Source organism: Akebia trifoliata, chromosome 14 (genome assembly GCF_017979445.1).
Source record: "Akebia trifoliata isolate Shusen 1 chromosome 14, ASM1797944v1, whole genome shotgun sequence".
NCBI classification, from domain to species: Eukaryota; Viridiplantae; Streptophyta; class Magnoliopsida; order Ranunculales; family Lardizabalaceae; genus Akebia; species Akebia trifoliata.
The window spans coordinates 4,140,953-4,164,411 of record NC_141388.1 but is presented as its reverse complement, the minus strand read 5'-3'; the positions used below and the strand labels follow the sequence as shown (position 1 = coordinate 4,164,411).

Sequence of the window (23,459 nt, the reverse complement as noted above, 5' to 3'; positions counted from 1 at the left end):
AAAACTCAATGAAGTACTTTTCGTGCCCTAGATTTTTACGTGCGCTATATCGCACGTGAGTTGTGAGTGAGAGAGGCTCTATTGGCACACCAATCCTTTTGCAATTAAACCCCTGTTGATATATTTCCAAAGGAAAATACTGTTGACATTTAAATTAACATCGTCTCACACATTACTGACGTGGATGGGTGTACAGAACAATAGATGCTTTTCATCGAAATACAAGTGAGGAGTATCTATGGTTATGTGCACACCACTATGTGAAACAATGTCAATTTCAATGTTACTCCAACACGACTCATTTCCCAAAACATGCACAATTTATATTAAAATTCCAGTTCTGGTACATTGTTCATTTTTATTCTCAAAAACATGTTTTCTTTAGTGAATTCATCACTTTTATATCAATAAATTTGCTAATAAATTATCACAAAAAATGTTGATATTTTATCAGTAAATTTCTTAGTTATAAAAGTGACGAATTCACTGAAAAATATGTTTTCAAAATTAAAATGAACTGTAGTGTACTTTGAACTTTCGTCATATTCAACACACGAGATGGAGATTCACCCACATCTATCCACATGCAGATTGTTGTCTTATAAGTAACTGTTGGTGTGTTAATATAAGTTTCAAATCAGTGTGTTATAAGGAACAAATAGTGTGTTAATATAAGTTTACTATTACCAGGTTTATGTTTGGGATACCCCTTTGATATTGGTGGATACTTGAGATATCCTATATTTTCAAATTGATAATATTACTCTTCGACCGCAACCTTCTTTGAGACACCAATGCAAATGATCAAAACATCCTTATCTTTAACATCAATGCCAAAAAATCTTTTGATTCCCCTTCCCAAATCTTGGACTCTGGTGACAAGATCACAAAATATATATATAGGGAAATGTTCAGCAACAAACATTTTGGCAAAACATTTTTGAAAATATGGGTTACAGGTTTTGGAATGGGCTGATTTTTGGTGAGGATGATCTCTACAGGGAATAGATCATCATCACCAAAAATCAGCCCATTCCAAAACTTCTAACCCATCAAAAATAGTTTACAAAAAATGGACGGTCCACGATTTTTCAACCTGTTAACATGGGGCTAGAAGTTTTGGAATGGGCTGATTTTTTATGAGGATGATCTCCTCACCGTAGAGATCATCCTCACCAAAAATCAGCCCATTCCAAAACCTCTAACCCATGTTTTGAAAAATGTTTTGCCAAAATGTTTGTCAAAATGTTTGTTGCTGAAAGGGACCCATATATATATATATATATATATATATATATATTATATATATATATATATATATATATATATATTTTCCCTATAACCAAGTATCCTTATGGATTGCGGAATGGGTGTGTAGTTAGACTTTGCCCAATTCATAGACCATGGTTTTGTCCAAGGATTAGTCCCAAAGCTCGTGCAACGCTCACACATCACATGCACTAGATAAGTGAGGGTGTGCCCTCGTGGATGGCTCCTGAGGAATTAATACTCATATTTGGTATCAAACTCATGACCTACGGGCATTAACTACCTATCAGTCTGAAATTGCCATTGAGCCAACCCCTCAGGGTTACCATATGTTTTTTCTACCATCTAATTTTATATATTATTTCATCGTATGAATCAATGAGAATAATATATATAGAATTTTTATCTCACATGGCAACACCAAAAAAATTCACTATTATAAAAAGATAATTTGCTATTTTCATTCGAGTCGAAAAATGCTCTCTCCAATAAAAATGCATTAACAAACACTTGGTCCAATAATTATTTCGGCACAAGAAATAGACTTATTATTAATTCCTTTTTGATGTCACTTCGACAGGTATCTAATGGGAAAACTATGACTTATCAAAAGAAGGGAAATTAAGACAAGTTTAAGAAGAGATTGGAGGAATTAAATGCGTAGAGAGTCATAATTTGTCACTATTCCTAATCCAAAAGGCTTAATGTCACACATTATAATCTCTTGTAAGAATCTTTGAGGCCACTAACTCTTTTATATATATTAGAATTGATAATTTTGTGTTTTCCAATTATTAATTTGATAAATATTTTGTTAACCAAATTTAACATGTAGCCATTATGGAGTAATTTGTTGGGGGGACATTTCTGATGTGGAAGTATCTTGGAATAATAGATGCTTTTCATCGAGATACAAATTCTATGTTAGAAATGTCCTCCACGATGTCACCCGCAAGGTTACTTCAACATTATCCTTATTATTATTATTATTTTATATAGATATAGTACAAGTATATGAAAACATTTAGTTTTGGATGGATGAATGACCATGATTTGTTTGAATATGTTGATTCAGGAGCCCAAGTAAGTGTGAATTGAGGCATTTTAAAGACAGGATGTATTTAAACGAACAGCAAATTCCCTCTTAGATGACGTGCCGTACTCTGAGTGGTTCGTATAACTTTTGATACACGAGTACTCGCACCCAATTCGCTTTCTGAATGACCGACGGACCGCCCACGTGGTTAATCTGTCATTATATAGTTGACAGGTGGAGCGATGTTATATCTTTCAAGCGTGGTTGCCCAACGCGTCAAACTGTTTACAACTTGGTAGAGTTCGACTAGCCTTACTTAGTTGGTAAGGATTTCATCCTTCTAAGCCTCCTTGGGCTCAAACTTGTGACATCCGGGACAAGGATCAGATGGTTTAGTCATCCATTTTGCAAATCTTGAATCAAGTTCAAAATATATTTTTTAATATACTAAGTTAGTAATAATGTGATGGTGGATTTTCAATGTTATAAGCCATTTGAGCCGAACGATCATTAGTGAGGCTTAAAATCTTACTAAGTTAGTAAGAAAAGTGTAAGTGTTTATTCTCCTAACTTTGAAATTACGACGTTTGACTAAAATAATAATCTGAAATGTCGTTTGACGTGTATCTTCAAACGAACCAACGGTCCTAGCTGGCAAGGCTACATCGCCTCAAAGCTTCGGTGTTGGGCCTTTTGGCCATCCGCCATTACGAGAGGAAAGAAGGGTGGTCTCTCCCTCTCTCTCTCTCTCTCTCTCTCTCTCACTTCGAGGGAGAAGGAGGAGGAGAAAAGCTTCGAATTCCTCAGATTTTCCTTAAAATGCTGTTCGAACTCCTCTTACTTTGTTGGATCAAAGATAGTTTTATATCTAATTAGATCTTTTACGTAGGAGGTTTCCTTCATCTCTCTATCGATCTTGATCTCGAACTCTTGACCTTTTGATTGTCGCTCGATCGATTTATTTATCTGTTATTTGAATCCGATCGAGATCGATCGGATCGGAATCAATGGCGGCCTCTCGACGTCTCCGAGACCTGCAATCGCGAGCGGGCAACAAGATCTGTGTCGATTGCTCACAAAAAAACCCTCAATGGGCTTCAGTCTCGTACGGTATCTTCATGTGTCTCGAATGCTCGGGCAAGCACCGTGGCCTAGGTGTTCACATCAGCTTTGTCCGTTCTGTCACCATGGATTCCTGGTCCGAGATCCAGCTCAAGAAGATGGAGTCTGGAGGCAACGAACAGCTCATCGCATTCCTCTCACAGTACAAAATCCCAAAAGAGATGGACATCATCGCCAAGTACAACACAAATGCTGCCCGCGTTTATCGGGAGAGAATTCAAGCTCTCTCTGAAGGTCGTCCATGGCGAGATCCTCCAATTGTTAACGAAACTGTTGGAATTGGGACGAAAAAACCGCCATCAGGGCAGAGATCAGTTGGTAGCGGTGGTAAGGATAGTAATTTGGTGGGGAGTAATGGAGGTTGGGATAGTTGGGACGATGACGATGGTTTTCGATCTGCAGATATGAGAAGGAATCAATCAGCGGGGAATGTTAGGGACGGTGGTGGGAGATCTGTGCCTGTTAGATCAAAATCAACAGAGGGTATATATACAAGATCACAGTTGGAGTCATCAGCTGCAAATAAGGATAATTTCTTCGCTAAGAAGATAGAAGAGAATGGATCTCGACCAGAAGGGATCCCACCTTCACAAGGGGGAAAGTATGTAGGGTTTGGATCAACTCCTCCTCCGTCTGTGCAGCGAAACAATTCGCAGGGAGATGTTCTGGGCGACACAGTGTCTCTTGTTTCTCAGGTGAGACATTTTTCTATCTGCATTTGTGTGTTATAACTTATATTCAGCCTGAAATTTTCTGATTTGTTGACCTTGCAAGTTTGAATTGTTGATAGATTCTACAGGAATTGTTAGTCTTTAGAAATTAATAACCAAGAATTTTAACCGGCTAACGATCAGAAAAGGAATTTTAACTCAATAGAATTGATAACTTCGTTTTTTTAGTCAATTGCCCATGCCAGCGTTATAGTTCTGGACTGTGGACTGCCTGGTTTAAGTGCATTGGGAGGGATCAATTCTACACCCTTTTGACGTATGAAAATGAATTCTTGAATAACCAGATTCATCTTGATCCGCAATACCAATAAATAATTTTCTTAGATAGGAAGGATCAAGTTATCCAAACAGAGTATATATTGTGTGTGACCCATGGTTAAAGACATAACTGTTTAGAAAATCTGCTTTGCTACTGGATATAGTAGTCAGAGTAAAGGTTTGAGTAAGAACGGAGATTGAAGTAATATTCATTCTTAGCATATGGTGCCCATCTGCAAGAAAATTTAGGTTACTATGAGAGTTCTCAGTTTGATCTTTCTCGTTGAAGAGCAATGGTTTTCAAAGTTACAACTAGAGTCCTTTTGCAATTAATGAGGATTTTCACATGGCTAAAGTTGCCATTCCATGTTACCTAGAGCCCTAAATGATCATGCTCCCTAATACATTTTTCTTAATACATACATTAATTTTTTGGCATGTTTAATGTGAAGACGGGATCTTGATCCCAGGTCTTTGGTATCACTACACACAATCTTTTACCAGCCCACAAAGGTGACATTCATTTCTCTTAGCATATTAATCAATTATATATATTGCCTACGCTTGAAACCTTTTATAATGATATTACCAATAAAAAGTATCAATCGGGAAAAAAAACCCAAAGATAAATACAATTCAAGAAGGAGATAATCTTGTCAACAGTAAATTACACCTTACTCTTTGTCCCATAAATCCAAAGCCCCATCCACACCCACATAGAGCAGGGAAGCGATGTTCTAAATTCTTGGACGGTGTACTCATTGAACACTTTTTATGCACAATAGAATTTGTAATAGGCTTCCTTGTTAAATAAGATGAGTTAGGTTTAAAATTTTGTTTTGGAGGAATTTTTCGACCTAGGAATTTTTTTTGAAACATTCATAAAAATCATCTTTAGGTGATAAATATTGTAAAAGTCTTGTTTTAGCTTATATAATTTTGTCAAGTATATCCCATTTTTTAGGTGTCATTAAGAGTCTATAAATTTGTCATTTTTCTATTAAAATCATGTCTTGCTCTTAAGTTTTGAAACTTGAAAGAGATGGAATCTCAAGGTTAAAGATGAGGGTAAATTTTACACATATGACGGATTTTAGGGAGAAAGATTAGAGGTTTTTGGTTAAAGGTTGAAGATGAGGACCTTTAGTCCATTTTGATTTATCTGTTAGAAAAGACTGAGAGAAAGGGTGTGTCATCGATTTGACATGGGGGGGGGGGGGGGGGGTATCTCTAATATTCATTAAACATGGTGGGGAATCATTATATATGTGTGGTGTATACTAAGGGGAAAAAATCCATGGGTTTTGGCTGGAAATCAACGATTTTTTATGAGGATTAGAAGAGAGAAATGATTTAGGAAAAGGGGAGGAGACACCCCCCTTTTTTTGAGAGAGGGGGGGGGGGGGGGGGGGCGGTGTTGTTTTCTTGGATTGCCAAGTTAACTCATCGTCTCACTAAGTGGACTCGCTGAATTGAGTCATCAGGGCATTCAATCTTGAAAATCAGATTTTTTGGTTATGTTTTCTTCTTCTCCAAGGACATACTACAGGGATGGGGTATAAAAATATAAAACATGTAGTCTAGTCATAGGTGCAATTAATTGATAAGCACATCACACTATATAACTTTGATACTTATGTTGGGTTCTAGGCATACCTATTATGCATAGCGGAAGACTTGAGCTGAAGTCGTATCACATTGCCGTGGGTTGCCAATGATCCAAAATCCATTATGTCAACACTACTAAAGAAATTACTTATAATCCACGCCTTAAATCCCTAGGGTACAAGATAGATACCCTTGAGAATACTTAATAGTCTTAAAAATAGATGAAAGATAGGAGAAATGACAGAAAATGAAAATTTGGACAATTACATCTATCTCATACCTTCTCAACCTCTATATATAAGGGTCGGAGTTAGTTGTTACATAGTTCAAGTGCAACACCAACTCTTAATACCTTTAGGACTCAAATTCCCAATAAGAAAAGTCCACGTAGGATGTGTATTATCGAGTTGGGTTCCATTTGGATGCCTCAATAGACTCAACCATTGGTATCGATGCTTTACTATATTTCATGCTTCCTTATTTAGTAACTTTTCAATTAAACCATCTAAATTAAGAGAAGCCCTAATGACCACTTCTAAAAAAAGAAAGGGATTTTCTTATTGACTTGACTCCATACTGGATTTTTTGTTTTTGAATTTCCTTTTGTATGTTTGAATTTGAGGCCTGGGTTTTGGTATTTCTCAGGAAGACTGTCAAGTTTGTTTAAGATGGCCCCCTTTTAGTTTTTTATTTTAATTCTGCTTCAATGAGGACCCTGGTGTGTTTTCATTGGTGTACAGGCCAGTAGGATGTGTTTGCTTTGTTTACTATTTCATTGTAAATTAATCATCTTACATTGGTTTTTTAGAGATTGGGTAGGCTCTCTCTGGTAGTCCAAGCTGGCACGAAAGACCTCACTGACAAGGTATCTGACTTTGCATTTTATGCCATCATTCTTCTTTTAGTAGTGCTTAGATACTCATTTCACTCTTGATTATTGTAACCTTTATCTCTAATTAGTAACATAATAAATGACAAAACTGGTTAATTAACTCTTGAGCTTAAATGACCCTTTTGTCTCCTTCTGGGTTGCAATACCGACGACCAATATGTAATGCAAGAAAAAAATAACTAGTGAAAACTGTACTACACGGATAACATATATGTGGCTTTCTTGATTCTGGGGTTGTTGAAATGCCTTGGCAGACCCAAGCGAGCATTTGGTGACTGAATTGCTTGTAAAAATACTCCATATATAATAAATAATATGATTATCACCACATAAGCGATATGTATTTGAAAATGGATATGTTTTATTGCAATGAAATTATACTTGGGAATGAAGTCTTGCATCAGAATAAATAGTAATATTTAAGAATAAGAATCTAATAGTCGTAGTTTGTACTTCCTAAATCAGTCACATGTTACGTATAAACAAAATAGCAATTTAAGTTTCTCGAAACGTGTCACAACCCTAGTGACAAAACGTCTGTAAAGGCTCATAACTTGGCTGTTTCTTTGTAAATTTCACAAGTAACGTGCTTAATGTTGTGTTGGACCATTTTAATGTGAAAAAAAAAAAAACAGCAAAAAGGAGGGGAAAAATCATTTCTTCATATTTAGTCCATTGAAGTTTTGTTAGCATCTTAGGTTCCATTGATATTAAATGCCCCTGGTCAAAGTTATTGCCTTTGAAATATCAAACCCTTTGTACAGGTGAGAGAGGGTGGCTATGACTACAAGGTCAACGAGACAGTGAACGTAGTCACCACGAAAACTACTGAGATCGGGCAAAAGACATGGGGGATAATGAAGGAGGTCATGGCAATGGCTTCGCAGAAGGTTGAGGAATATACAAAGGAAGGCGTCAGCTGGGAAAGGAATGATCGTGAGAGGAACAACGGGTCATATCAAGAGTTTGGGCAGGAGAGCAAAGGGTGGAACTCATCTTCTGGTGGAGGGCACTCTTCATTAGGTAAACAGTCCGATTCCGTTAAGTCTTCGAGCTCTTGGGATGACTGGAATGGGAAAGACAACCATAAGGAAGAATCCGGGAAAAGCTCTGTAACCCAGAATTCGGATAGCTGGGCAGGTTGGGATGATGTCAAAGATGACGACTATGACAATTTCTATCACAATCCGTCCAATAGGAGTGTGGCGGCTGGTCAGAATGGTAAATCAGATGCCCTATGGACCGATGGTGGCTTTCTATAAGGTCAGTTGTTTTGCAGATTTCGTTTATTTTACTCACACTACATGGAGTGGGAAGGTTTGTATGTTAAAAAGATTTTCAAAGATCACTATTTAGAGAGGCTCATTGCCTACTAAAAACAGGATCCTACCATTGGTAAACTTAAAACTGTATTGGGAAATATCCGTGTTTGGAAACAAAACTGAGTCTTGATTGTGTCTTAGTGTAATAATAATTATTTTTTCATCAGTGTCTTGTGTTGATGGTCAGATTCATGGACTTGACATCATACATCAAATAATTGAGTCTAAAGTAATTATTTTATATAACAATAAGAATAATAATGAATATGATGATGAATAAAATTTGGAAATAATCTCTATATGATTTTTATAGATTTAAGAAAAATATATGGAAAACTACCTAGAGAATTAATTTAGTGGGCATAAAATATAACAATTGAACCTCAAGTAAATCAGTAAATGTACCAACATAATTAATGATTTATATGAGAGAGTTGACTAGTATCAACAAAATCTGTTTGCTCTTAGTTAATTTACAGGGGACATCGTTTACAAGATAAGAGCTCATAAATTCAAAATTCAAAATTCAAAACTTTGAAAGGTTGTTTTGGGGTATAAAGGCTTTAAAATGAGTTGGACGAAGATATGGTATATTGAGTACAATTTTAGCAATGAGCACACAGATGGGAAAGACCAATAATAATAAAAAATCCGAAACGTTTATTTTTACTATCTTGATTTTATCATCCATAATGATAAAGAGGTTGAAGAGGAAGTGCCTCATAGAATTAATAATGTAGAAGGGTGCTTCAAAAGTGATGTGATCGACACATCTCAATTAAATCAAAATGAAAATTTTAGAAAGTGACACTAACACATTATATTTAGTCAATATGACGTAGCGGAAGCGTGTGAATCAATAAATTTGATACATTATGTTCAATAGAACACTCAAAATCAATTTGAATCAATAGATTCAATTGATAAACAAACAATAATTTGAAAGAAAATAAAACATAAAACTAAAAAATAATTAAAAGAGGAAAGATAATTGAATTGATTGATTATTGAATTTTCGGATTTAGAACTTTTTATATAAATAACTCTATCATAACAACTTAGAATTCTATTAAAATACTAAAAATTAACATTATTAACCTATTTATAACATAATACAAATTTTTTAATCCTATTAGAACTTAAATTGGAGACTTCTAAGTACTTTTAATTATAATTAAAATAATAAAAATAAATTTAAAACAAATTAAAAACTAATAAAGAATTGCACTCTTAACATAACTATGAAATATAAATCCTAATAGAATTAGAAATAAAAAATAAAACCTAATAAAATTAGAAAACTACTTAGAGTTGTAGATGTCCTACATCAAAATATGAAACTAAGATCGATAATAACCCTTGTTGAAAGAAATAAAATTATAAAAGAGGAAACAGAAAAAACATGGATTAAAATAGTGAAAGTCGGTGTGAAGATACTTGAGTTGAAAGAAGATTAACTTTATATAAAAATTGAAAGTTGAACAAGATCCATCTAATCCACTCCAATTTTTTTGGATCAAGCTTTGAAGATGATACCAATGCTTTCATCATGGAATTTATAAGTTATCTTGTGTTAATAGATTACAGTAATTTATTTTTATTTTTTTTTCTCCACTATATTTGTGGTGGTCAAAATTTCTTACAAGAAAGAAATCTGATACTTAAAGAGAATCCCTCAGCAAAATTGCATCTAAGGCGACTTGACTGAACTAACCATAAAACAAAACTATACCTAAAGATTGAAGACCCTGTACATGTATATCCCACCAGAGAAACACCTTATGATTTCTATCACACCGAAGAGGTGGCGGATGTATTGTTAGTACCATCATATCGATTGACAATCTTAGACACAGGAGCCTCATTGGCGTGGACAACATCGTGTTGTTGGATCACTAGTATTGACGACACTACACCGTGGCCTGATGAGGCCAAGATATCCCCAATTGGTCCTAACTCAGCATGCTCAGCATTTAGATCCGCCAACTCCGCCACCATAGTGGACGGGAACCGACCCTTGCCTACTACAATAAGCTCATACTCACCGCTCCGCCCCATTGCCAGCACCTCCTCCACAATGTTGCCCGCCACCTTCTCCGTGTAATTTGCCATCCCGTTCCATCGCTTCCTAAACGCTGCCACTGCCACGTCGTCCAGCTCCTGTTTTAACACCATCCATGAAAATTGATCAGCTGTGTCACATTTTTGGGTGATTCAAATACATTATTTTTTATACTCATCTACCGAGTTTTAAGTGGAATATTTTAAGAGAGCTTATATGGCCGCATCAACTTTTACTAAGAGCAACTCCAAGACTGTTCTAATTTTTGGGTGAATCTCCATTTTGTGCATTGAATATAACGAAATTCCAAGTTTGGTAAACCGTTCTTTTTAATTCCTAAAACATGTTTTTTCAATGAATTCACCACTTTTATAATTAACAAATTCAACGATCTCACTGACAATTTATAAGTGAATTCGTTGATTATAAAAGTGATGGATTCATTAGAAAAACATGTTTTGGGAATTAGAGTGAACATTGTACTAGAGTCGGAATTTTTTCATAATTGAAGCCCATTTTGAAAAATATTTTCATATTTCATAAATGGGGTGCTCTTAATAACAGTTGGTGTGGCAATAGAGACTTTTTTATTTAAATCCAAAAAACATTTTTTAAGAGAGCTATTATTGCCACACCAACTTTTACTAATACCACACCAATTCTTATATTTAGTTGGTATGGCGTTAGTAAAAATTGGTGTGGCAATAGCAACTCTATTATTTAAAAGGAAAAAAGAAAAAAAAAAATACCTTTTCTCTCTCTCGGTCCATAACGGCAGTTGAGAAACTATAATTATTGTCTGTGCTTTTTTCCGGAGACGGCCGTAACTTAACTCCGTTAGCCTCCATCCCATTTTTCTCAATGAAGCGTACGACCGTTACCTTACCACCCGGATGTTCCGCCATTCTGCCACCTAACTCTAAAGCCTCACGATCATCGGGCCCACCAAAGAAAACTACGCACACACCACGTGCTGCACTTGCTGTGGTCACTAATGTTTTCTCCCCATCACCACCTAATCCACGGTCTACAAACACTGCCACTGAACATGGAGAACTCTTTAGAAATCTCTGATTAACTCCTCTCCAACTGGGCCCCATGTTCTCCTTTGCCACGTCACCTCTCCCTCGTTTGTGGAAAGGTAAGATCACCATAGTCACCCTCTTGTCTTCTGCCACGTGGCACACATCCTCATCCATGGTGGACAAAGAAGATATGGCAGTCATCGATCGGACTTTGACTCGTCCGAGTTGACCGTATGCCTCGAACGCAACCGAGACTCGGTCGAGTGATTCGCCTCGACGAAGACGTTTTCTGAATGGGAGACCGTTCCTGCGGGCGCGTTGGACCATCACGATTGAGGAGGATCGTTCGGTGAGTTCGACGAGGTGCATTATGTAGAGTTTGAGTGGGCATTTCTTGGAACCCCGAGTTGACTCAATGAGCTTGATGAGTGAGGGAACATTTCCAGGTCCGTGCACGCAAGCTAGTATTCGAAGTTCCTTTTTGCTACCCTCACCTTCGCGTTGTAGCTTTCTGTGTATGTAGGAAGAGCCGCCACGTGCAGGCTTGTAAATAGCCATCACGGTTGGGGTCGTCATGAAGGTAGTGAAGAGTGCCATCAAGACTAAGATAGCAAATATCTCATCGTTCAGGACCTGATAATAAATTAAAATTAAAATTTATTAGCTTTCTGTGGATCTAGACCGTCCAAATAGTTGCCTTTTATCATCAAAGATAGTTTTTCCCAACACCATGAGATACACAGGATCAAAAATCTTTGTGACAGCTAATGTTATGGTAGAGTAGATGTTGTCAATTGATGGTACAACTAACGATTAGACAGCAGATTTTTCAGTTTTTTTTTTAAATAATTTTTTATTGGGTGAGGTCGTACTAAAAAGTTCCACGTGTCACGCTAAATTCGATGCCTTTTAATCTATCAGAAAAAAATTTAACCTCCTATGATTAAAAATCAATAATAGTGGGCCAATACTCCATATCTACCACGTGGCATGTTTTAATACAACCACAGACACCAATTATTATCGGTTTTTAGAAATCGTCATCTTTGAAAACAATAAACCATCGGGACCGTCACTGATTTTATAAATATAAATCAAAGACAGCGTCGCAGATTTTGATGACTGATGTGCTCGGAAAAAGTCAAAATTGAGAAATAAATAAGTTTGACGAAGAAAGTCAACAGAATGCAGGTGTCGAGTCCCACACGTCTTTATGAAGAAGAAAAAAAATTCAATGGCGACAAAATTCTAACTTGCACCAATGGTTAAACTCCACCCATTCTAAGTGGGCCAAAAGGCCAAAACTCATTGAGTGCAAGTTAACCAAACCACACAATAAAATAGCGCAAGTTAGTAAAAAACTAAAATACGCCGGATACTAACCTTCTTCTCCTTCCCGATGTTGAGAACGATTAACTCGACTAACCCTTTAGTGTTCATCAACAACCCAAGCGTTAGAGCCTCCCTTGCAGGTATCTTGTTCAACATCGCTACAACGAACGTACCCAAAATCTTTCCTGCACAAGCAGTCGTAATTACGAGAACTAAAAGCCCCCACGCCTCAGCCCCATGTATTTTAGCAACATCAGTCTTCAACCCACTTGAAGCAAAGTAAAGCGGAAGTAACAAACCAGACACGAAGTCTTCTATCCTCTCTATCAATCTTCCTGCAAATTCTCCTTTGGGTATTGTTAATCCGAAAACAAACGCACCAAAAATCGAATGTATCCCAATTAAATCAGTCATAAATCCAGAAACCATTACACCTAATAAAGTTAAACAAATGTAAGCTTCGTCTACGGGTTCGTGAACCGGTGAACATCGTTTAGAAACCCAAACCATCCCCGGTCGAACAGCAACCAACATGAATACAACAAAAGCAACACCAGATAAAAGTACCCATAACGAAACTAATGGGCTCTTGTGGACCCCATTATTGTTTCCGTCTCCAGCGAGAGCGACAGCTAGAGCTAATAAAATCCAAGCGACTACATCGTTAAAAGCAGCGGCGGCCATGGCTGTTTCACCAACTTGGGTTGTTAGTAATTTAAGTTCTGCTAAAATACGCGCGAGTACGGGGAAGGCTGTAATGGAGAGAGCGACACCCATGAAGACTACAAATTGGCTGAAACCCACTTGCTCTGCTCCTTGGACTGTTTTGCGGAGAATGACTGCGACACCAATGCCAGAAATGAATGGGAGAGAAATTCCTGCTGCAGCGATGCTGAACGCTCTTCGTCCGCTTCGACGAATCGAACTTAAATCAAGTTCGAGACCTACTAAGAACAAGAAGAAGAGAAGACCGATACTCGCTACAGATTCGAGTATTGGAGAGCTCCATGAAGGAAAAATTCGATGTAAATAAGCTTTGTTGCGACCAAGTGCTGATGGACCAAGCAGGATTCCTCCCTGCACCACAAACAGACAAACAAACAAAATTAAGATAAGATAAGAAACAGATTATATTAGGACATGTTTGGATGGTCTTTAGTTAAACGATTTTTACTTAAATAGATGGGAAATGATACGGTGTGAGATGGAAGCATACAATTATCTCCGCGATGACTTTGGGTTGTCGAAGAGGTTTAAGGAGGACGGCAAGAGAGCGGCTGAGGAGGAGTACTATTGTTGTCTGAATGATCAAGAGAGGGAAGGCGTAGTTTAGCGGGTTATCTCCTTGCCATACTCCGCTTGAAGAGGTTTTAATGGAGGTAATGTTGAAAGGCATGACTGCTGCTAAATTGCGCCTCCGTGTGAAACGGTGGAAAGAAGTGTGTTACATATATAGGAGGAAACAAGCAGCCAGGAGGCGAGGGCTGAACCGCTGAAGTGCTAACGTAGACTACGTGTGCACGTGTTTTCTATCTTTTGACGCTACGAAGGCTTTTTTTATTTCGTTGAAGGGTAATTTTAAATTGAAAAATTACTTTTTATGCCACTACGTAAGGAAGGAGAACCAACCGAGGCCGTCAGTTCTAAGATTTATCTATTTAATAAGCATTTACTACGAAAGTTAACAAATAAATAAATAAAATATTTATGTGAATTGACTAAAATGACCCCATGGATTAGGATGATTTCGACTATTTATGCGAAACACGTAAGGCAACTTAAAAGAGAAAAGAGGACGAATAACTCTGACAATAGAGAAGGAGGAAGACACGTTTAAATGACAGCAAGAGCTATACTTTATTGTTTTAATATTTTATGGTAATGGTGGATCATGCCTTGATACAAGGCAAATTATTGCCACGTAAGGTATGTTGAGTCTTTAACTATCATCAAATGTTGTATTATCAAACATTTTCTTTTTCTTTGTAGCGCGCAGATTCTCCACTACATAACACTGCAGCCTAACAAGGTTGGTTTCATAAATTTAAGGATGCCCTCAATGCACAGGGGCTCGGGCGGAGTTAGAATTTTACGTATGAAAAATAATTTTACGGGAATAATAGCAATGAATCTTTTTATCCGTCGTTATCTATCACAATAGATTATAACCTCTAATAGATTTTGAAATTTTTGTGGGGATAAGTCCCTGCACAGGATAATGTGATTGGTCCGTCCTAGATCCTATAGGTGTTAGGAGGAAAAAATAAAATTTTGTGTATTATCTCCAATGAAGATTATGATCTTTTATGTTGGCATGACTTTATAGATCCTACGTTGTTGACTTTTAAAATTTTGAAAATTGATTCACGTTACCTCTTCATATTTGTCTTTTTTATTGATTAATGAGAAATAACCTCAATGCCCTCATCATCATCATCACTGTCAAGATCATCATTACCACCATCTCATTTTCATCATCATTGTCGTGTAAAAATTCATACATCTATCTTGAAATTCATTGTGCCTATGATTTATTTTTCCTCTACATTTCTTTGTTTAGTTTCCTCTTTGGATTGAATTATGATTTATTTCTTAATTGTGATAGAGCACAATTGAATCTCTTGATTTTCATTGTGATTTTTATAATTTAAACTTATTTTCGTTTGGGCTTCCTATGAATAAGGATGCAACACTTCATTATTTGCCTTCTGTCACTCGAGATTCTTTTTGACTTCTTGATGATGATCTTCAAGATCTTTTCTTTTGATAAATCTTGAAGATCATTTTGGGGATCGTTTCATTCATTATGGATCAAACAATTATCCTAAGATCCCGATTCATGCTCCTACAATTTTCATGATGATGAAGAAGTCTAATTTTTTTTTAGGGAGGGAGGGGGGATCTATAATTTTTATGCCAAGTTTTATTATTTTATAAAAGAAGATGGAGGTTAAGGGCATGCCACCAATTTAAGCGAGCGCATCCTTTGTATCTTGTTTTTCCTGTAACTCTCTATATATCTATTATCAATGATTGAGGGTGTGCCAAATCATCAAGATGATTACATCCAACCATTTAAATTTAGGAGTTCAATAATCGTCCATTTTCAAATGCTTGATTAGAGTTAGGGGTGTCAATATGTCGATTCTAGTTTGGTTCCTAAGGAACTTAGAACCATAACCATCATATTTAGTTTGGTTACGATTCTTGTCGATTCCAGATATGGTTCCACAATAAATGGAACTACCAAAAATCACGGGTACCCATCGGTTCCGATTCTCAAGAATTGAATGAGAAAAAAAATATTTCAAATTGTAGACACGTGATTTCGTCATTACGATAACCACATCTACAATGGTTTGGAGTCGCCACCATTCATATTATAAGTGGGTGTGAATGGTCACCCGATGTGCATTTTTTGAAAAAAATGACATTTTTGACGTTTTAGTGACTCTCGATGGATAGGAACTAATCAAACAATGAGATTCGGGGTAAGTGGCTCGATTGGAGAAAAGGGAAGGTATTAGGCACCCTTTTCTCCCCACTAAAGAGTGGTAACCTCAACTCAACTCGATCATTTTTTATTTAAAAAGGTGTGAAAGACAACGTGCCACGTGGGTGCATTTGTACCCTAGATAGGGGTTCATTTTCGGCTTAATCATAGGGTCATTCCATTGATGGAAATGACCCTTATAGACCTTTAGCCTTGGGGTCCATTCATCCTAAAAAATAAAATGAAGGGGAGAAGGGTGATAGAAGAGGGAGGAGGAGAGGGTGTAGAAGAGAGAGGGGGGGTTGCCTTGAACCCACCTTGTATCTTCTTTCTTCTTCTTCTTTAAGTCTTCTTGAGTCCTTAGTATTTTAAGCAAATACAACTCTTTTTTGGTTGAAGGAGTAGAGAAGAGATGATGAGAGAGATGAGTGTAGTATGTGATTTTTTTTATGAGACTTGGGGAGGATTAGTGTGAGGGAATTGATGAGATTTTTCTTAGTGAGAGGGGTGATAGTTGTTAGTAGAGAGAGAGTTGGGGAGAAATTTTGTAGTGAAAGTTGGGGGCCATTTTTGGGAAGAGAATGAGGGTATTTATAGATGTTGAGGAGTTATTTTAGGGATAAAATGGGGTGAAGTGAAGAAAAATGATAGAATGGTTATGAGTTTGAGAGAGAAGTGGGTGTAATTTAGAGGAGATTGAAGGGTATTTAGGGAAGTGGGGTTAAATGGGTGAGTTTTGACCCAAATGGTTTGGATCCTACCCAACCCATTTGGGTAGAGTGTTTTGTGAGGTGAGTTTAAGATGGTGGTTGTGCTTAAATGGTATTTGACTTAAGAGAATGGAAGATTTAAAGAGGTGGTTGATGATATTTTGGGAGAGTGAGAGAGATGATGCCATGTGTTAAAGTGGGTGGAAATGAAGGGTTGGGATAGGTTGATGAGAGAGGTTGAGTGTTTGACTTGAGAGGATGGTGTAAGTTTAGGTTGTAGATGTGGGTTTTGTAGGGAATGATGAGGGTAGATTAGGGGAGGTATAGGTTAGGGGTGTGGGTAGATGTGTTTGATTTGAGAGAAAAGGTGATGGGTTGATGTGTGGGTAGATGAGATTTAAAGTAAATTAATGGGGTAGGTAGTTGGGTGAGGGAGGTGAGATGGGGTGATGACATGTGTCATCTTTAATTATCAAGATGGTGATTGGTTGATGTGGGTAGTGGTTGATGGGTTAAGGTTGTGGGTTGGATATGGATTTGGGCTTAGGGGCTTTGGAGTGTTTTGGGCTTGGGTTATAAAATGGTTTTGGATTTTAGGAATTGGTTGGGGGTTATTTTGGAATGGATTTTGAGGATGTAGATTGATATTAGATTTTTAGGTAATGTGGGATTGAGTTTAGATTAGGGGGGTGAGAAAAATGGATTTTTAAGAATTAAGGATTTATGGGCCTTAAGCGGGTTTAGATTTTTTTGGATTCGGAGATGGAGCGGTGGAAGGTATAAGAGGTGGTAGGCATCCCAAGTCTCGTTTTTTAATTTTATTTATTTTTTTGAAATTTTTGAAATCATTGGTTTGATCGAGATGCCACGTGTTGGCAAATTGGGCTTTTTAGGCCCGTTGGTGAACTTTATTGAAAATTTGACGTTTTTTATTTTGGAAGCGGAGCGGTGAATATTGGGAAAGCGTAAGGTAGGCCGAGTCCTTTTGGTGGCCTCCTAAACCATTGAGAGGTCTTAGGGGTCTCGATTTGGTCAAAATGTCACTTTTCAATGACTTTGGCCCTTAAGGCCCGTAGGCCAATTTATTTGGAAAATCTGTATTTTTGGGCATTTTCGAGTAGTGTCCCGTTCAAATTAGGGTGTCTACACAAATCAATATAAATTTTTTCTTTTCAAAAAATTAACATATTATTAACTTAGTTATAAGTTGTTATACTAAAGATACAAATTAATAATTTATTTCAAAAATAAAAAATTTATCTTAATTAAAAGTAATAAATTTTTAGAAAAGTAATTCATTTTAAACTCCAATCGATAATTTATATTAAAAATTGAAGAATTTTATATAACATACATCTATTGTGAAATAAAGAAATATCTTAAATCATCTATAATATGGAAAGAAATGACAAAACAAATTGATTCCGTGTACCTATCAGATAGAACCTCATGGTTTCGATTCCTATCGATTCGATTTCAATTAAATATGTACCCATTAACACTCCTAATTAAGCAAATATAAAGTTTTTTTTTTTTTTTTTTTTTTAAATCTAATCTAAATTATAAGTACAAGCAGGTGCAAAGTCAAGATTTTACCTATGTCACGGCAATCAAGAGTTAAAAAGAAGTTGTGGGAGCAATTAAAAGTGAAATTTTTTTTATGAAAATAATAATGATAGATTTTTTAATCTGTACTAAAATATGTCGTAATAACTCACTAATCTATAGATTTTGAAAATTCTTGTGAGGACAAGTATCCCTATTGTTAATCTGCCCATAACAGAAGATTGAATTGTCATTTTTCTTAAATGTGATATCTACAAATTGTACAACAATAACAAGAGAGAATTACAGGAGTAATACGGGTCACGAAGGGTCCGCTCACCCAATTTTAAAGTAAGGGAGTGTCTCAAATATTCCTGAGCACGTCGAGGCGCCACCTCCAAAATTTTGATGCCTTTAGAGTCCTTTTTTTACTCCCTAATGTTTGTACTTTGTACTTGTTGAGGACTTTTGTGACTTTTTGCTAATTATTGAACGTAATTTGTGGCTTTTTAAAGTTAATAGAGTTAGGGCTTTCGTTCTCATAAATTTACGATCATGCCACGACAAATAATTACAGCAAGATTTTTGATCCCTTACTTTGGGGAGTTACGTAGTTATCCTACGCCAGGCTTCTTTTGGCGCATACATCCTTTTGTCGACATGGGGTTTATTATTGGATCCAAAAATATGTCACATGGCGCACAAATCAGAGATGAAGTTGGGTATTCAGTCCACCCAAGTCTGTGGAGTCCACGCCATTAAGTGGTTCTCGTTTTACACGAAATGTGATATTTTTTTTCATTTATATTAAGTGGACATGGCGTTTAATATTGGATCGAAAAATATGTCACATGGCGCACAAATCAGAGATGAAGTTGGGTATTCAGTCCACCCAAGTCTGTGGAGTCCACTCCATTAAGTGGTTCTCGTTTTACACGAAATGTGATATTTTTTTCATTTATATTAAGTGGTCATTAGTGCCTCACTCAATCCCATTATTTTACTTGTTCTGTAATATTTTCGAAGTTCATAATAAAGTTTTGTCGTGTTATTTGAGGAAAAAAATTCAAAATCAAATGAGTGAAGATTTCTTCTACCATCAATCTACTTTCTCTCAACTCATACGATGTATTTGAGTTATTCGACTTTATTTTCATTGACTCTATGATCACATTATAACGATCAAATCAATAAAAACTTTTTGGCTTCTGAAAGTCATGAAATTATACATCTTTGTCTTCAATACCGACATTACATCACAAGAAAACTAATAATACGGTTAGCTTCTCATGTCCAGTTGAAAATCTAAAAGGCTAATGATTTTTTGTTGCCCTTTTCTAGCATACGTCCCCATCATAGAACCGTAGATCATTTGTCTTAAGATATTTAGAATTATAAATCTTTTTTATGTATCTCGAGATAAATGATCTATGATTGTGTGATGGGAGCATAGGGTGGTGTATGTCGAAGGGAGGCGTCAGATATATTATCACGACTCAATCTGAAAATATAATCAAGTGGAGTTCGTATTTCTTTATTTGTTTCTTCTACTTTCTTGTCTTTCTCCCATTTTAAAAGGGATTGAGATGTAGTGACATGAAAAATGATTCATGTGAAAACACATGATCTAATGATTAAATGGTTGGGATTTGTAAGAGTAAGAGAAAATCATATCAAATCCGAGCACGGTGGTAGTTGGGAGGATACATCAACACGAAAGTAGTCAAAGTACTACAGAGGACCTCAACATCTTTTCCAATTAGAAATGTTACAGATGGATTTAACCTATTGAAGGGTGTAGGGTTTGGGGTCTTAAGATGAAGACAATAATAGGTGAGCCATCGCAAAAGACCATGTGAATCTCACATGGGGTGTCAGACGCAAATACAAAATATGACATCTTTCCGACACGTGACAAGCATGAAGATTTATTTGTAAACGAAAATTTCATACCGACACATGTTAGCATATCTATAATTAATATGCATTGCAATCAATGGCCTAAGACTATAAATATGTAACCAACAAAGGTTAAGATATGAATTTACAATAATCTAAATTGAAAGTCTATCAAAATTTATTCTAACTTGATCATCGAAGTGCAAATCAAAATTCTATCCAGGAATAATCTCCTTTATTGAGATCGAAGAGCTATAGTTGATTTTGTACCTGTATTGATAACATATAATCTTACGATGAAATCCAAACAACAGATTTCATGTTTAAGTGGTCAAGATAGTATGTTTTTACGAGTCATTATTCATGGTCATCTGATCCCAACAATTTTACGAAGTTAAACTTACACTACTAAAATTATCACCAATAGGACTTATTTCCCGTACTCAACTTTTTAAGTGTATTTTGGTCTTCAAATTATAAATTTGGATCTACTAATTTAATCACAATTGAATTAGCATGTAGATTGGCCATTTATATTCAAAATCATGGATCCTCTAAGGCCAAGACTAAATTGATTTTGACCCAAGAATCAGCTAAGTAATTTGGGAATCAAGGGAGTTCGTGGCCCAAATATTATATCGATCTCCATAAAATTAGAACAAAGAACCGATTACTTTTAGTCTAAATTGATAATTAACAAATCTCATGTAAGAGCTTAAAACTAGGAGAACTAAAACAAAATGGCTTAGATCAAATGGAGGGTTTAGTATTATTGAGGATGAATTCACATCAAAATTCCTAATTTTCACTTCCTAGGCCAAGGATACAGTCGACTGATTATAAATCAACTCCGTAGTCTAAAAAGAGATTCGATCGAGAACTATCTTCCCAATCAAGAAGCATCCAGAATGCTAAATATATGATTGTCTTAGACAGAATGAATCTTTGATAGTAGTATAATAATTCAAATCATGGTAGAAATTTTTTGTATTAAATCCTTAACATTATGATAATGGTTATCCAGGATTGAATCAATTGAAATACTAAGTGTGTATTTGGTAACACTTTTGAAGTTTAAATGGAAGTGATCCACCTTTAAAATTCAGTGTTAGAAACTTTATTTCGTTTCAAATTTTAAATTTCAGAATCGAAGTTTAGAAGTTTCGAATCAACGATAGAAAAACGCTGGATGAAACTTGTGAAGTCTGATTTCTAATTTCCAGACTTTAGAAGCGTTACCAAACATAGCCTAACAATCAAAGCCAGGGGCGGAGTTAGTAAGGAGCTGATGGGGGCAATTGCCCCCACAAAACTTTGAGACACCCCTATATTTTCAACTAATTACATGTCCCATTTATCTCCACTCCCTCACTTCTCTCCCCATTTGCCCCCACACCCTCACCTCCCTCTAATTTTTGCCCCCACAAAACTTTGATACACCCTTATATTTTCAAGTAATTAAATGTCCCATTTGTTCCCATTCCCTCACCTCTCTCCCCATTTGCTTCCACACCCTCACCTCCCTGTAATTTTTGCCCCCATAGAACTTTGAAACACCCCTATATTTTCAACTAATTACATACCCCATTTGTCCCCACTCCCTCCAATTTTTGCCCACATAGAACTTTGAAACACCCCTATATTTTCAACTAATTAATTACATGCCTCATTTGACCCCATTCCATCACCTCTTCAATTTTGTATCGATGACATTGCCTCTTGATCGGGACTTCTCAAATATTAATTAGAAATAATCTAAATATCATTTTCTTTAACTTCTGACTAAAATCCGCTTAAATGAAAATTACGACTCATTCTTAAATGAAATATGAAAATCCAAAGAAAATTGTTTTGATGCTTCTGATTTTCATTTTTTGTACTTCATTATAAGAAATTTAGTCCTACATTGACTAAAGAAAGAACAGTAAAGTAGGTTATAAGTATTTGTGGTAAATTTATGATAAGAACTAAGTCGAATAAAGACTATGTAGACCATGAATTCTTGCACCCATTTCTCGCTCCGCCTTGTCATTGAGAATTTCTTTTCAATTTAGAATAATCCACTTTTGCTAGTTTTAATTTTAGTTTCTTCACAAAAACTCCAAACCCTAGAACGTTGAAAGAATTTCATCCTCTTGAAGACATATATAGAGAAACTCTAGTTTAGATAATTTATTATAATCATATGCATATGATTATTCAAGGGATCCTGGCCCTATATAAAATTCTATGTTCATTATTTATTTATTTATTAAATAAAATATATTGCTTCGAAGCAAGTTTGTAAAATATTGGCAATTCATAGAATTGAATTTAACCAAACCAAATTGATTTTAATTCGGTTTGACTTTGTTGATGACATTTGTCCCCACTCCCTCCCCTCTTGACTGAGACTTCTCATCTATTAATTGGAAATGACTTAAATATCATTTTCTTCAACTTCTAACTAAAAATCTCTTAATTTCTCCCTAAAATCATTCATCTTCACTATACAACTAACCATAGTTTGCCCCCACTACAGGAAAATCCTGGCTCCACCCTTGATCAAAGCATAGTCTCTAAACACGATTTGTGGTAGTTGAAATGAAGTCCATTATAAAAAGATGGGAAACAAAGGAAATAGTATATGATTCCTTATGGTTATGATACTAATCTCAAGGCATAGAATATTAAAAATCATCTACAAGTTCCCTATCCATCATGTGTTTTGGACCTCATCCTTATACATCAAAAACACATTTTCCAACATTAAAAGCCTTAGGAGGAGAAAAATAGCTGTCCAACAGGTCACGACTCACAAATGTCCTATTGTTTCTTACTGGACGCCCCCTCTTATTTTGGTGAATATTTGAGATACCCCTGCATTTTCAAACTGATGACAACCATCCGATCAAAATACCCTCATCATTGGATTTTTTTTCTTCCTAAATCCTCTTCAACCTTGTCTTTTGGTGGCAAGATAGGCACTTAGGTTGAAGATAAGGGTGTTTCCGCCATTTTCTCTTAGTCTCTCAAGAGAGACCACGATATAGGTGGTGTCATCGCCCGGCGGTATAAAGAAAGCGTATCTCAAATATTCACCAAAACATATAAGGGTATCTCTAAATCACACACTAAGCTAAAGCAGCCCATATGTTTGATTAAATAAATAATCT

General features: G+C 36.1%; 2 protein-coding genes across 2 annotated transcripts; one reads left to right on the top strand and one right to left on the bottom strand.

Moving 5' to 3' along the window:
• Nucleotides 1-2,995: 2,995 nt before the first annotated feature.
• LOC147385638 (putative ADP-ribosylation factor GTPase-activating protein AGD6) lies at nucleotides 2,996-8,404 on the top strand. The gene is made up of 3 exons (XM_086422495.1): nucleotides 2,996-4,122; nucleotides 6,833-6,889; nucleotides 7,681-8,404. The coding sequence occupies exons 1-3, from the start codon at nucleotides 3,313-3,315 to the stop codon at nucleotides 8,176-8,178; spliced, it is 1,365 nt and encodes a 454-aa protein (XP_086278621.1). The 5' UTR covers nucleotides 2,996-3,312; the 3' UTR covers nucleotides 8,179-8,404.
• A 1,276-nt stretch (nucleotides 8,405-9,680) lies between these two features.
• CHX20 (cation/H+ exchanger 20) lies at nucleotides 9,681-14,122 on the bottom strand. Its single transcript, XM_086422549.1, has 4 exons — nucleotides 13,874-14,122; nucleotides 12,709-13,734; nucleotides 11,050-11,958; nucleotides 9,681-10,398 (listed from the first exon to the last, which is right to left on the bottom strand). The coding sequence occupies exons 1-4, from the start codon at nucleotides 14,051-14,053 to the stop codon at nucleotides 10,030-10,032; spliced, it is 2,484 nt and encodes an 827-aa protein (XP_086278675.1). The 5' UTR covers nucleotides 14,054-14,122; the 3' UTR covers nucleotides 9,681-10,029.
• Nucleotides 14,123-23,459: the final 9,337 nt, after the last annotated feature.

Bases quoted from the DNA above. Each gene is read 5' to 3' on its own strand.
- LOC147385638 (XM_086422495.1), top strand. From the start codon at position 3,313: ATGGCGGCCTCTCGACGTCTCCGAGACCTGCAATCGCGAGCGGGCAAC. The intron at 4,123-6,832 runs GTGAGACATTTT...TTGGTTTTTTAG, and splicing joins CAGTGTCTCTTGTTTCTCAG to AGATTGGGTAGGCTCTCTCT. The intron at 6,890-7,680 runs GTATCTGACTTT...CCCTTTGTACAG, and splicing joins CGAAAGACCTCACTGACAAG to GTGAGAGAGGGTGGCTATGA.
- CHX20 (XM_086422549.1), bottom strand. From the start codon at position 14,053: ATGCCTTTCAACATTACCTCCATTAAAACCTCTTCAAGCGGAGTATGG. The intron at 11,959-12,708 runs GTTAGTATCCGG...ATTTATTATCAG, and splicing joins ACATCGGGAAGGAGAAGAAG to GTCCTGAACGATGAGATATT. The intron at 10,399-11,049 runs GTATTTTTTTTT...GTGTTAAAACAG, and splicing joins TGGACCGAGAGAGAGAAAAG to GAGCTGGACGACGTGGCAGT.